Source organism: Chelon labrosus, assembly GCF_963514085.1.
Source record: "Chelon labrosus genome assembly, chromosome: 4".
Lineage (NCBI taxonomy): Eukaryota > Metazoa > Chordata > Actinopteri > Mugiliformes > Mugilidae > Chelon > Chelon labrosus.
The window spans coordinates 6,070,570-6,083,454 of NC_140340.1; the positions used below are offsets into that span (position 1 = coordinate 6,070,570).

Consider the following 12,885-nt stretch of genomic DNA (forward strand, 5'->3'; position numbering starts at 1 on the left):
TCTGTGAGCAAACCATGTTTTATACGTATATAAATGTAGTAGTAGTAGTAGTAGTGGAGTGGCCAATGTTCAATGTCCATTTGGTGGACAGGACGCTGTACTAGAGAGGATTTGTTAAAGGATTTTTACCTGACAGCTGCCAAGTAAAGATCCGGAAATAACCTTTTAACATTATGTAAGAGCTTGGCTTTCAGTCTTAAGTGGGTGTATTCAGGAGATGGTGACACTAACGCAGCGGCCAAGCATCTGAGTAGGGACTGACGTGGAGCCAAGGTGGCACATTAACACAAAGGTTTGAGGATATTTAAAGATTCAGAGGGCTTTTTTTTTTATTAGTGTGTGTTGCGTCGTCGTGTTTACGTTTTCGCCCCGTTCAATCCTGTTACGTAAGACCCTGCCAGGCCCCAAGTCTCGCGGTGTTTCGCTAATGGAAGTGTCAGAGTGTCAACAACGGCCAGGCAGCAGCGGCTCAGAGGAGGCACTGTCCGGAGCAGGGAGGGGGGAGTGAAGAGGCGGTTTAAATGTCGGGTGAGTCAGGGCACATTTCGGTTAATTTCACACCAATTGTAATGTTTTGTATATAAAAAGAAAACGTACACACATTCCGTCAGCGTTCGCGAATAATGTGTCGAGCTGACGCTATCGTAGCTTAGTTTGTGAGAGCTCCCTTTAGCATTAGCGCGCTAACGCTCGGCGCTAGCTACTAACTTGGCGGACCTGTGAGTGTAAACTCACAAGGGAAGCTAACGAAGCTTCAAGCAGCAGTTAGCATGAGCCGTGCTAGCTGCGGTGAGACTGGCAGCCACTCTAAAATAATAAACAGCCCCCCGAGAGGCGTATCCGGTCGGCCGCTATCTCTAATTAGCTCCCACGACGTTAGCCTCCACGCTCGTTGTAATGACACGTCCGTCAGGGTGGAGAAACAAAACGTTTTGTTGTGGTTAGCGGTAAGGGCATGCTGCCTTGAGGGCCCATCTCCCATAAAGTCAAGGCTAGCCAAAGAATTGGCACGTTAGGCTAACCTGTCCACAGTCTGTAACCCAAGCCACATAGCTTGTAGCTAAACAGGCTCACGACCTCGACAGTGAAAGCGGCTAACGGCAATGACTTGATGACACCGGAGGGAAGACTGGATAGTAAGCATGCTCTGGCTCTGCTGCCTCATCGTTTGGAGGCTAGTCCTCGATTATACCCCAACCGAGTCTGAAGCAAATGCTCAAAACAGGCCTGTGTCCCTCCTCAACAGTATGACTAAGTTACCTGGCTTTAAACGTGTTTGTTGACAGGTTAGCACATGGATTAATGGCGCTAACGCACGCTGCAGTTCTCAACAGGTGCAGGGCATGAATGATACGCATACACGGCACACTGACACAAGTTAAAACGCAGGCCAACATACCAAAATAATAAACCCCAACACATTTCCTTGCGAGCTAATAGCAGATGAATATACATTGTCATTAGTCTAATAGCTGTGTAGACAGATAACAGTGACATTACAGTAGGATTTAATCACTGGCTGTAATAGCATTTGTGTTTTGACTGCTGTTTAATTGTCTCATGCCTTTTGTAATAAATTAGATTACAAGTCAGTGCATTATCTTTTTTTTTTTTTGTTGCAGAACATTCGTCTGAGATGGGGGATGATCGGCCCTTTGTATGCAACGCCCCTGGATGTGGGCAGGTACGATTTCTCAGTGCATGTCTGTGCAACATCATTTCACACAGTCTTAGTACATAAATGTGCCTGTGAAGGTTCTCAGTCACCCAGGTCATCGCATGTCCAAAAAAAAGGGTTTGTAAAGCTGAAATGTACACGTTGTCCTCTGTTTTCAGCTTTTCCGAGGCAAATATTCGTCTTAGTATTGTCACTACACGACTCACTGGAGCTAACTTTACACATAAGTTTACAGTTAAGGTAATGAACAGTGCAGACAATGATTAAGCACAAAGGACATCGCTTTCAGAGTGGCCTACTTCTCTGAAGCGAAGAAACCGTGTGCTATAATTCATCTCACATGAGCTGTAATCGTGTTATGTTGGTTAGATCTTTGCTTGTTTCAGCTACATGGCAAACATACTAATGCCATCCTTTGTATTTATTTATTTTATTTACACTGATACTAAATTCCTGTGTTTTTCTTATTGGCTGCGGTATGTCTTGCAGAGATTCACAAATGAAGACCACCTGTCGGTCCACAAACACAAGCATGAAATGACGTTAAAATTTGGTCCCGCTCGGACAGACTCTGTCATCATTGCAGGTAATGGCTTTGTCATTTGTTAGTGTTTTATTGAATGATGCTGACCTGAGGAGTAATGAGGCTTTCAGTGAAAATCTGTATCGATACACTGCTTTGTGTCTATTTAGAAGAAGATATTTCTATCCCCTATCGCCGTTGACTAACGTAATAAATGATTTTTCTATTTATTACAGACCAGACTCCCACACCCACACGCTTCCTGAAGAACTGTGAGGAGGTTGGTCTGTTCAATGAGCTGGCCACCTCCTTCGAACAGGAGTTTTGCAAAGCACAAGACGACGAGCAGAGGACAAAACACCCGGTGAGAAAAGGGATGAATGTTGAATGAATGATGCATTGTTGGTTTCTTCCGGCTGCTAAAAGTACGTCAGCATTGTTCGTTTCGTTATCTTAGATGATCTGAAAGCCCTCCTCTTATCACCCTGCGTGTTTGGTTTTTAAGGCCGCACCGTTACAAACGCCCTCTGAAGCAAAAGATGACGATGAGGGTCCTTTACAAGTTGATTCTTCCCCTCCTTCAAGTCCCGACTCCTCGTCTAGCATGTCGGACAACAGCGGAGACTCGAGGGAGAGAGGCAGGGTGCGTTGCCACAAACTGTGTTGTCTGCAAAACAGGTTTATACATTTCTGTTTATTCCATTTATGCATGAAAAATAAATGGTCGTATTTGTTTTTGAATTTGTTAACAGGAGATCCTCACAAAGCCTGTGCCAAGCTCTGCTCCCACTCCAACTATTGTTCGTCCAGGTTCTCTACCACTTCATCTGAGCAATGACCCACTACACCCGACCCTGCCATCTCCAACGTCTGTCATCACCCAAGCTCCACCCTCCAACAGACAGCTTAGGTGAGACACATTCTGTTCATGTTTGTTCTCCGTTCTTGATGTTTGCTGGCCCGGGGGACTATTTGCCAACCATCTTAACAGTCAAGTAATGCCTGGGAAAATCACATCATGAAATATCCGGCAAGTAAAACAGTAACAACACTGAGCATAGTGGGGAAAATGTCGCTCGTATTAAATAGAAAGATCTCAGTATTCTCCATGTGGCTTATGTCAAACCTTAAATTGTCTGTTTGGAGCCAGTATTGTTATAAGTCCTACAGCTCCACTGATAAAATGATGACGGTCACAGTATCGTCAGGGATGCAGATCACACACATGCCCAGACAGGCAATCGTTTTGTTTACATTTCCAAAAGATTATTGCAGAGATTTCTTCCTCTTCCATCCTCTTGTCTCTTGATTCATCTGTGCAGGTGAGGCAGGTGTAGATGGAAGATAACAGACCGACAGTTCTGTATCTCTCCAGTTCTCGACGTGTGTCTACTAATGAAAGATAAAATCCTCAAAATGATACCGTGCGGCTTGAGAGACTAATTAAAATAAATTGGGAAAACAAAAATATTTTGTCAATCTCTTCTCGTCAGTCAGCCGTTTACAAAGGTCTGATCTTGTCAACAGCTCCCCCACAAGCGCGTATCCCCTGATGAGGCACCTTCCCAATGGGCAGACGGTCCCTCTCTCGCCTGGACCGCTTCAGATTACTTCAGTTATATCTGTAAGTCATTTTCAATAAATAAATAAATAAAAATCTGTAACAAATGCTTCTTGGAATGGTATTTTAACATGTCCCATCTGTGTTTTTTGCTTCTCTCTTCATGGATATTTGTTGCGCTGTGCAGCTTGCGAGGCCATTGAACACGGTCGTGCCTAACATCCCTGGGATACCAGGACCTCCTGTCGGCGGGGCGAGCAGCGCTTCATCCTCCCCATCTGGGTACACTCTGCACTCTGAAGCCAAGATGGTGAGATCATCGGTTTACAGTGCGCGCGCTCTGGAAAAACATCGCACTATAATCACATACATTACATTTCTCAGTCTGCCCTTATATTTTAAATTGCGTTACAATACATGTGATGATTTTTAAGATCTTTTATCTTTTTTTTTTTTTTTTTTTTTTCTGAGCTTAGCTTTATATGACCTACATGGAGGGTTGTTTGTGTGTCGTTGTAGCGGCTGAAGGCAGCTCTAACTCATCAGGGCCCAGGAGCACAAGATGGAGCTGGCGGGGGGTCAGGATCCATCCCTGCTGTCCCCCAGCGACAGGAACAGGGCCAGCAGCCCACTCAAAACTCAGATGCACCGTCACCCGCCCAACCACAGGTACCAAAGCACACAAAGCACACAGATCATATCTGGGATGAGACGGCGACGTAAAGGAAAGCTTTGATTTACTGGAATGTATACACTGAGCACATCCTCTGGAGAAGATATCTGTTTGTGTCTTAGGAACTTTACCTATTTATTGTCCTGGTGGAGGTGTCAGTATTCATGATACCCCACTTCTGTCCTTTTCTTCACCTAACTTTAATTTAGTACGGTAATTTTTATTTTCTTCTTATCTTATTTAGTTTTTTTTAGCCTAACTCTTACTTTTGCTCTGTCACTTTAACGCCTACATTTCTCTTCAGTGATCAATAAACTCTCTAAACTCTTATCATTCACCGAAACAAGTCTTGTTGTTTTGTACGCTGAATGTTAATAAGATGACACAAGTCAAAGGTGATTATTTCCTGGATGCTGCTGTAAAGAAAATGTCATTGTCGCTTCCTCCTGTGTCCACATTTGGCTCTGCAAGTTAGCTCACTTCCGGCCCCTCCTCATTTTCCAGGTGTCCCCTGCTCAGCCAACCGGGGGCCGGCGGCGGCGGGCATCGGAAATGGACCCCGATGAGAGGAGGCAGCGCTTCCTCGAGAGGAACCGCGCTGCCGCCTCGCGCTGCAGGCAAAAACGAAAGCTGTGGGTTAACTCCCTGGAGAAGAAGGCAGACGATCTCGCCAACATGAACGTCTCCCTGTCGGTGAGTCGTCTTCACCGTTTAAACGCGCTCCTTGACGATGAGGCAAGATGCGACCTGCTGGGAATGACTTGTGTTGTGTAAATTTTGCAGAATGAAGTAACCCTGCTGAGGAATGAGGTGGGACAACTTAAGCAGCTCCTCCTGGCCCATAAAGACTGTCCTGTCACTCTCATGCAGAAGAAGGCCGCTTTCTTAGGTAATCTTTTACCGTCGCGCACTGACCAACACACGTGTATCGCATTATGTTCTTGTGTCAGGATTCATCTGTCATCTCATCCATCTAATGCGTTATTTTTACTCGCTCACCTCTCTAAGGGTGAATGTTGCTCTCTCTGTCTGTAGCTGCAGGAGGAGAGGAAACCTCCAGGGACACTTCCACTGAACCCATCGGCTCCCCGGCTGCGGTTATTCAGCACGGGCCGTCGACCCCGGCCTCGGCCTCGGCCTCGAGCCCGGGAGCCACCATCAACGGGCTGAGCGTCCGCGCTGCAGAGGCGGTGGCCATGTCGGTCTTGGCTGGCATGGGATCGGGTCAGCCTGGAGGGGTTGTCATGGCGACGCACTCACCGTCCGCCCCGAGATGATGCGCGGACACGGGTAGCCAGAGAGAACTCGAGGGGCATTTCGGAGGCCGGACTGGTGCAAAGTTTTTTGAGAAGCGGGAACCACCCTCAAACCCCCCCTTACACCACCACCACCACCACCACCACCCCAGACTGAGATACCCTCTCCCCTCACAGCCAACGATAATCACACAAAGACATGGCACAGTGCCTCTGTCAACCCTCCACCCCACAGCGGGCCCTTCTTTCAGTGAAGCTTCGTCACTCTGTGTATGTAAATATGAAAAACGCGTCGGACGCTCACTCTGCAGGGTTTGGGGGTTACTTCTCGTTCAGCTGCGACGGTCGGAAACTATTTTTTATGTGGAAGAAAAACACTGAATGAAAAAATATTAACATCAGAATCACCATTTGTTTTGTTTTCTTCTTTTTTTTATTTTTTTATTCTAAAAGCAGCTTCAGTCCAATATCTTCCCACACGCTGGCTGTGATGAGGCTTGTTTCTTTCACTGTAACATATCTTGTATTTTTCATTTGTTTAAAGAAAGAAGAAAAAAAAAAAGATTTTTATGCCTGATACAAGCTGTTGACATAATGTTTTGCTAATGCAGTAAAAGTCTGGTGACAGGTTGGCTGGCTAATTGCAGTAAACGGCAGCCCGGAAAGTGTTTTAACGCTGTTTTTATTTGTTTAGTTTTCTGGTTTCAGTTAATTCTCCGCATCTGTTTTAGTCAGCCGAGTTCATAACAAACCAAAATGTAGATGTGTATACTGTTTACCTTGTGATTGTGTGCCTGACTTATTTTTTTTTTGTTTTGTTTTGTTTATTTTTACCATCTACGTTTACCCATTGAGAATGGATGTCTTTATATTAGTCCTATGTATCAAACCCTATTGACTGCATGGATTATTCAAGGCTGGCAGATACCACTGTTTATGAGTAATCATACTATCACTGTATTTTCTTCTGTTTCTGAAAAAAAAAACGTCGAATTAATTGATGCAAAAATCGTCCTTGTTATGTAAGGATTTCCTCCTCTGTCCTGACGTAACACACTTGAAAAGGTTAGTCTTTTAGGAGGCCTTCAAATGATAATCAAACATAGATTTTAAATCCTATACCCGTGCATTTCAGTTGAGGAAAGAGTAGTGCAATATATTTTTCTATTGAATATCGATGTTCTTGCGGTTAGCTGATGTGTGAGGTTTGGTCTAATTCTGTGGAAAGCTAAAGTTATGAGATGACCAAAGCAAATGTGAAGATGAGTATTCCTGGATGAATGGGGGTGTGGGTGGGAGGGAGGGAGGGAGGGAGGGAGGGGGGGTCGGTGATTAGTGCATATTTATGGAAAGTTACAGGTGTCCCGGTCTTGGGTGCTTTACAAAAGTTTGACCTGCCGTCTTGTTTCATGAAGTCGACCTAATACTTGAGCAAGGTGCTTCTGATGAAATTTTGCAGATTATTTTATACGGCATTGTACTTCCCCGACTATCATGTTGTTTTTCCACCCCATGTCTTTTTTTTTTCTTTTTAAAAAATAACATTATTTAAACATTGTTTAAAGATGTTTTTTTTTTTTTTTTTTTTTCCTCTCTTTTAGGTTTTATTTCCATTATGTGATGGTATGTCCCATTAATTTGTTAAAAAACAAGTTTTATGTTTTTATGTTCAAGAGGTTGAACCACATGGAAAAAAAAAAGAATTGTCTTGGAGATTTCTGTACGGTCAAATACTCAGGCCTCAAGATGGGAAAGATTACTTGTGTATAGTCTCAACTAATAAATAAGTTGTCTCGGGCAAATAATACAATAAATTAATGAAATGGATAAAGTTCATTGGGTGTGTTTGCACCTGGCTTCAGATTATCATTACCTTGGACTCACAAAGCTAAGCATCTTTTGTTTTCAAATATAAACACCCAATCATCTTCAAGTCAATTTCCCAAAATTTTAAAGCAGCTTTCATCAATATTTTTACTTTAAAGATCCAATATTGTATCAACTTTTAATGTAAGGTGTCCCCAGAACGTGCCCTTCAAGTTTAACATACTGCACAAAAGAGCTGCTGCTGCTGGTGCCTTTTAGATATCACAGTGAAAAAGGAGGAAGGAGAACCAATATGGCCGACAACGAAAACAAAGGAGTTTCAACCAGCAGGGGGCGATGATGAGCTAATGCTAATACCTCAACAGCACATTGAGGCACTGTTTTTGATTGATGGTATGGAAATTAAGAAACCATAGTCTGACATATTATGCGTCCATATCAGACATGTAATTACCTTATAATAAAAAAGTTTATTTTGCATATTGCCTCCCTTTTATAGAGTCGCAAAACTCGCATAACACAAGGCTCATGCTTTAATCCACTCAGTAAACAGCCAGCTTTACAAAACCTTGTTCTGGAGCTGCATCCTTGTCATATATGAACAAATAGTAGGTCACAGCCACTCGTATCTACATTAAATGTCTAATAGTTACAATACCTTGTAGAAGAAGGTTCGAATCCATAGGCCAACTGGGACTTTCTGTGTGGAGTTTGTCTGGGTTCTCTCCAGGTACTCCAGCTTCCTCCCACCGTCCAAAGACATGCTGGTTAGGTCCACTGGTGATTCTAAATTGGCCGTTGGTGTGAGTGTGAATGGTTGTCTGTCTCTCTGTGTTAGCCCTGCGATAGACTGGAGACCTGTCCAGGATGCAAATTCACTAGATAAGATAAGATAAGATAAGATAAGATAAGACTTTATTCATCCCCGTGGGGAAATTAGGGCGTTACAGCGGCAGGAAACAACAGTGCGAGATGCAGAAGATACAAAAAAGGAGTTAAATTACCACACTAGAAGGTGTGAGATGATGGTTATATATACTGTATAGGTGCAATAAGGTGCAATAATATGGATGAAAAAAATAGTAAATTGAGATGATTTATTATTTTTTTCTTGGCTACTTGTAGAGCTTGCTCTGTTGTTGGAAACAGAAATAACAACTGATTCTAGTTCCCTTCAGCCCTTTTGCAAATTTTAGTAGCGTGTTTCAGACAGTTTTATTTTATTTTTTTTCTTTAACGCAGCCATATATCACATTATGTCATCATTAAACGTTTCTAAATTACTTTTTTTTATTATTACTGCAATTACGAAGTCTTGTCAGTCAAAGAAAATAAGTGAGTTCAACGTATCTTGATTAAATTAAAAAAAAATATGAAAGTATTTGGAATAGACTTTAAGGATTTTGGAAGAATTTATAGACGTTTATTTTATTTTATTTATTTATTTTTTCTTTACTGTAACCATACTTTCTTCTTTCGTTCATCAGCTTCACATTATGCCGAAATTAAACGTTTCTAAATGTTTTTTATTATTATTATTTATTACCGCAATTATAACGTCTTGTTTGCAAATTGGGTGTTAAATAAAGTTTATTCAAAAACAAAAAAACAAAATAATAATAAATCACACAGGCGCAGTCTGAAAAACAACGTATTTTAATTCATTTAAAAAATATATATATAAAAGTATTTGGAATAGACCTTAAGGGTTTTGGATGCATTTATAGTCGTATTTTTTATTTTATTTATTTGTTTTTCTGGGGAAAAAAATAAAAAAAGTCAGGCAAATTCCGCGCCTGATGCGTGACACGGGTGTCTACCTGAGCGGACGGCGGCAGGTGAGCTGTCTCAGAAGAGTTTTTGGTTCTCCTCCCTCCCAGCTGACAGCAGAGGGAGCAGAGGGGCCGCCGTGTCTCTCACATCGAGTCCCAGCGATCGCCATCAGCCCCGGTCACGTGACTCACTGACTCCTCCGTGGCGAGTTATTCCCATCTCCCTTCAGTCATGGCGGTGTCGGGGAGTCGCGGAGATGGAGTAAACACCACCACCACCACCACTACATCTTAATTTTATATTTATACACACACACACACACACACACACACACACACATATTATAATTCTTAGCTTCATGCTGGACTGTACCCGCTGCCATTGGAGAAACCACAAACATCCCGCAGGCTGCTGTGCTTCCGACGATGGCCGACCGCGGCGTTGATCTGGCGGCTCTGCCTAAAGAGGTCAGGGACCAGCTGGCGGAGCTGGATCTGGAGCTATCTGAAGGTAAGGTGTCCGCCGTCCGGTTTGGGGCAAGTTAGAGTGTGGATCCTAATTTATTTATTTATTTATTTATTTTTTTGGCCACAAACGGATCTTCCTGTGTCAGCAGGGTTATTAGACTAAAAGCTGCTGCAGAGGATCAGAGCACGACTACAAGACAGGAGGGGGGAGAAAAAAAAAACAGTTTTCAGCTGTCATTTTATTATTTTTTATTGAAATCCTGTTGCTTTTAATATCTTTACATCTTTAAATATATTCTGAGCATGCATCTGTTATTTTCCTCCATATCCTTCCCTGTGATCCACATTCTCTCTCTGTCTATCTCTGTCTATCTCTGTCTCTGTCATACATTGTTTATCATCACAGTTACATGAGCAGATACACTCCTGTCGAAGAAAATGGGTCAAGTTTGTCATCCCGTAGGCCTGTGTTTGTGTGTTTATGTGTGTTTATGTGTGTGTGTGTGTGCACCCTCGGACATCACTGGGCACTTCAGGAGGCCGTGGCCAGCTCTCAGACTCTGAACCCTGAACCATCGGATGTGTGATTAATATTTGTCTTATACTACTAACTGCAAGAAGAAGAAGAAGAAGAAAAAAAAGGATGGGGGGGATATGGAGCTGGCTGTTATGCAAGTCTCCTCCTCACATTGTGAATCACTGTGCAGCAGCTTGATTGGTGCTGTGCAGTCCTCAGGTGCCTGGGGGGGATGGTGGTGGTGGTGGTGGTGGATGAGTAATGCTGTGTTTCGCAGAGGGGTTGAAAGTAAAGGGGGCCACTAGTCCCTCTAGCTCCGCAGATGCTCACGGACACCTGAAACTGCCCCGTGCTGTTCCCATGCGGGGCGACAGGTGAAACTTGGCGTCACCTGAGAGCGACTGGTGTGGGAGCTGATTGCCGTCGTCCACGTGCACACACACACGCGTTCAGCCAGTTTTCTTCTGTAGCGTTAAAAAGGAAGAAATCTCTCAGGTCAAGGTTGAAGATTCACTTTGAACGTTGAGGATTTTGTTTCAGATTTTCATTTTTTTTTTGGCAACTTTCAGTTTTAACAAATGCTGCTGCTCTTCTTCGCGTTCGAAGGTTTGCTCCCCGGCTCGGCAGACAGTGTGTTTTAACAGTTAGCAGGATCCACGGTGTCTCTCTCGGCCTGTTCAGACCTGAGCCTCTGCAGGGTAGAGTGTTAATAATAGACTCCAATCAGCGGTGTTATAATGAGGGTTGGGTAATGGAGGATGGGATGATCACTGTGCCTCCTTTAGCTCACTTAACCGGAGTGAGCTAAAATACGGTAACAGCGAAGTCATGACTGTTATTACGCAACATTTCTGTTTGTTGAATCTAGTTTGTGGAGGATATAATCCGGTCCAGTGAGTGATGAATTAACCTGGTCTGAATAACAAGGCCTGTCACAAATAGGTTGATCTGAAAAATCAGTCGTTGTATTATCTATTCACCTGTATTCACAAGGAACCTACCATCTTACCTTATCTTAATAGTTTTAAGCTGTAGCTGCTCCTGCAAGATCTTTCAGGGACGGGGATGCTGGCAGTGTTGCTCTTGTACACCGATCAGCCACAACAGTAAGACCACTGACAGGAGAAGTAGATAACGTTGACCATCTTGTGACAATTCAATGTTCTGCTGGGAAACTTTTGGACCTGGCATTCATTCATTGATGTGGATGTTACTTAGACATGTAGCACCCACCTAGACCAGACCAGGCACCCCCACCCCATAACAATGACACTCCTTGATGGCAGCAGTCATCCCCAGCAGGATGCAGCCTGACACAGACACACACACAAAAACGCTTTAGGAACAACTAAAAAAAAAACACGAAGAACAGCACAAGGTGTTGACCTGGCCTCCAAATTCAGGCCCCTCCCCTCAAAGGCCCCCCACTAACAACATCCTGTTACCAGACACCACAGGACACCCTCAGAAGGCCCATGTCCATTCTCTGATGAGTCACAACTGTTTTGGAGGCACAAGGGAGACCTACACAATATTGGGAAGGTGGTCATAATGTTATGCCTGATCGGTGTATAAAACATTCGGAAGATCAAACTCGGAGCTTTGAGTCTGAGCCAATATCAGACCTTGTTGACTAAGTCTTGTTTTCTCTGAGATTAGCTGCTGGAGGCACAAGGGAGACCTACCCAATATTAGGAAGGCGGTCATAATGTTATGCCTGATCTGCATATTTTGATGAAAGCAGCCACATTAATAGTGGGATATGGGACAAGGCTTGATTTTGACTGAGAGGCCCTATGTGTTTAACAGTGACAATCACTCATAGCTGGCCAAACGCTGTGCTTTAAGGTGACGGGGCGTCCCATCCTGTGGAGCTGCTCTGAAGAGAGACCTGTCGTCAACATTTCCTCAAGTCATATTAGAGCTGACGTGTGATTCCAGTCTAATGACAGCTCAAGCAGAGGTCTTCGTCAGAGTTGCAGCACAAGTGACGGCCTCAGTCTTTTAAGTGTCTCTCGGCGGTAAGCTGACACCGCCGCGTCGCCATGCCGGGGGACGGCGGCCTCATTTGTAACTTTAGATCCGACACGTTTCTTCTGCCGTTGAAAGGGCTCGGTGCTGTCCAGATGCCCCGCTTCTGTCTCCACGGCTTCTAGTGTAATGAAGCGCCGTCTGCTCGGCCTGCACGGGGCCGATGGCGCAAGGCGAGCGGCAGCTGGACGCCCAGTGAGTCTGGAGCTTTCTCATGGATATCTTTTACATGGCAACAATCCCCCCCATTGTTGTCCCCGTGGACGGGACTCCCCTAGCAACAAACAGAGGAAAATGTGCATCAGCAGCTTTATTATTATTCTATTTTTAGAAAGAAAGAAAGAAAAGAAAGAAAGAAAGAAAGCGAGCAGCTCCTCCTACTTTAACCTCCGTTACTGTAAGGACACAAAGAAAAGCTTTGAGGGGGTCACAGACTTGATGTTTGAGCTGGACTGGAATTCAGAGCACTGGACCACAACGGCTGAAGCTGATAAGACTGAGGCTGAGACTGTGTGAGCATCGGGAGTGTCTGCAGCACGTTCGCACAGAACAGTTTGCTTCGTGCAGATGTCGCTCACA

At 44.0% G+C, this 12,885-nt stretch overlaps 2 protein-coding genes across 4 annotated transcripts in view; both read left to right on the top strand.

Moving 5' to 3' along the window:
- The first annotated feature begins 220 nt into the window (after positions 1-220).
- Positions 221-6,974, top strand: atf7b (activating transcription factor 7b). 3 transcript variants are annotated; one of them, XM_084543873.1, is made up of 12 exons: positions 221-292; positions 1,623-1,684; positions 2,168-2,264; positions 2,438-2,565; positions 2,707-2,844; positions 2,954-3,111; positions 3,729-3,825; positions 3,950-4,072; positions 4,282-4,431; positions 4,940-5,128; positions 5,219-5,324; positions 5,471-6,974. In XM_084543873.1, exons 2-12 carry the CDS (start codon positions 1,637-1,639, stop codon positions 5,710-5,712), a joined length of 1,476 nt encoding a protein of 491 aa, XP_084399999.1. In that variant the 5' UTR covers positions 221-292; positions 1,623-1,636; the 3' UTR covers positions 5,713-6,974. The 3 variants fall into 3 exon arrangements, with proteins under 3 accessions (XP_084399999.1, XP_084399998.1, XP_084400000.1); XM_084543872.1 differs by lacking the exon at positions 221-292 and adding an exon at positions 310-528; XM_084543874.1 differs by lacking the exon at positions 221-292 and adding an exon at positions 313-528 and having other exon boundaries at positions 5,444-5,583.
- A 2,502-nt stretch (positions 6,975-9,476) lies between these two features.
- dip2bb (disco-interacting protein 2 homolog Bb) overlaps positions 9,477-12,885 on the top strand; it is a 47,021-nt gene continuing 43,612 nt past the window's right edge. The window contains exon 1 of the mRNA XM_084543869.1: positions 9,477-9,801. Within this exon, the coding sequence (XP_084399995.1) occupies positions 9,717-9,801 (85 nt within the window). The 5' untranslated portion in view covers positions 9,477-9,716. The remainder of the gene's footprint in view (positions 9,802-12,885) is intronic.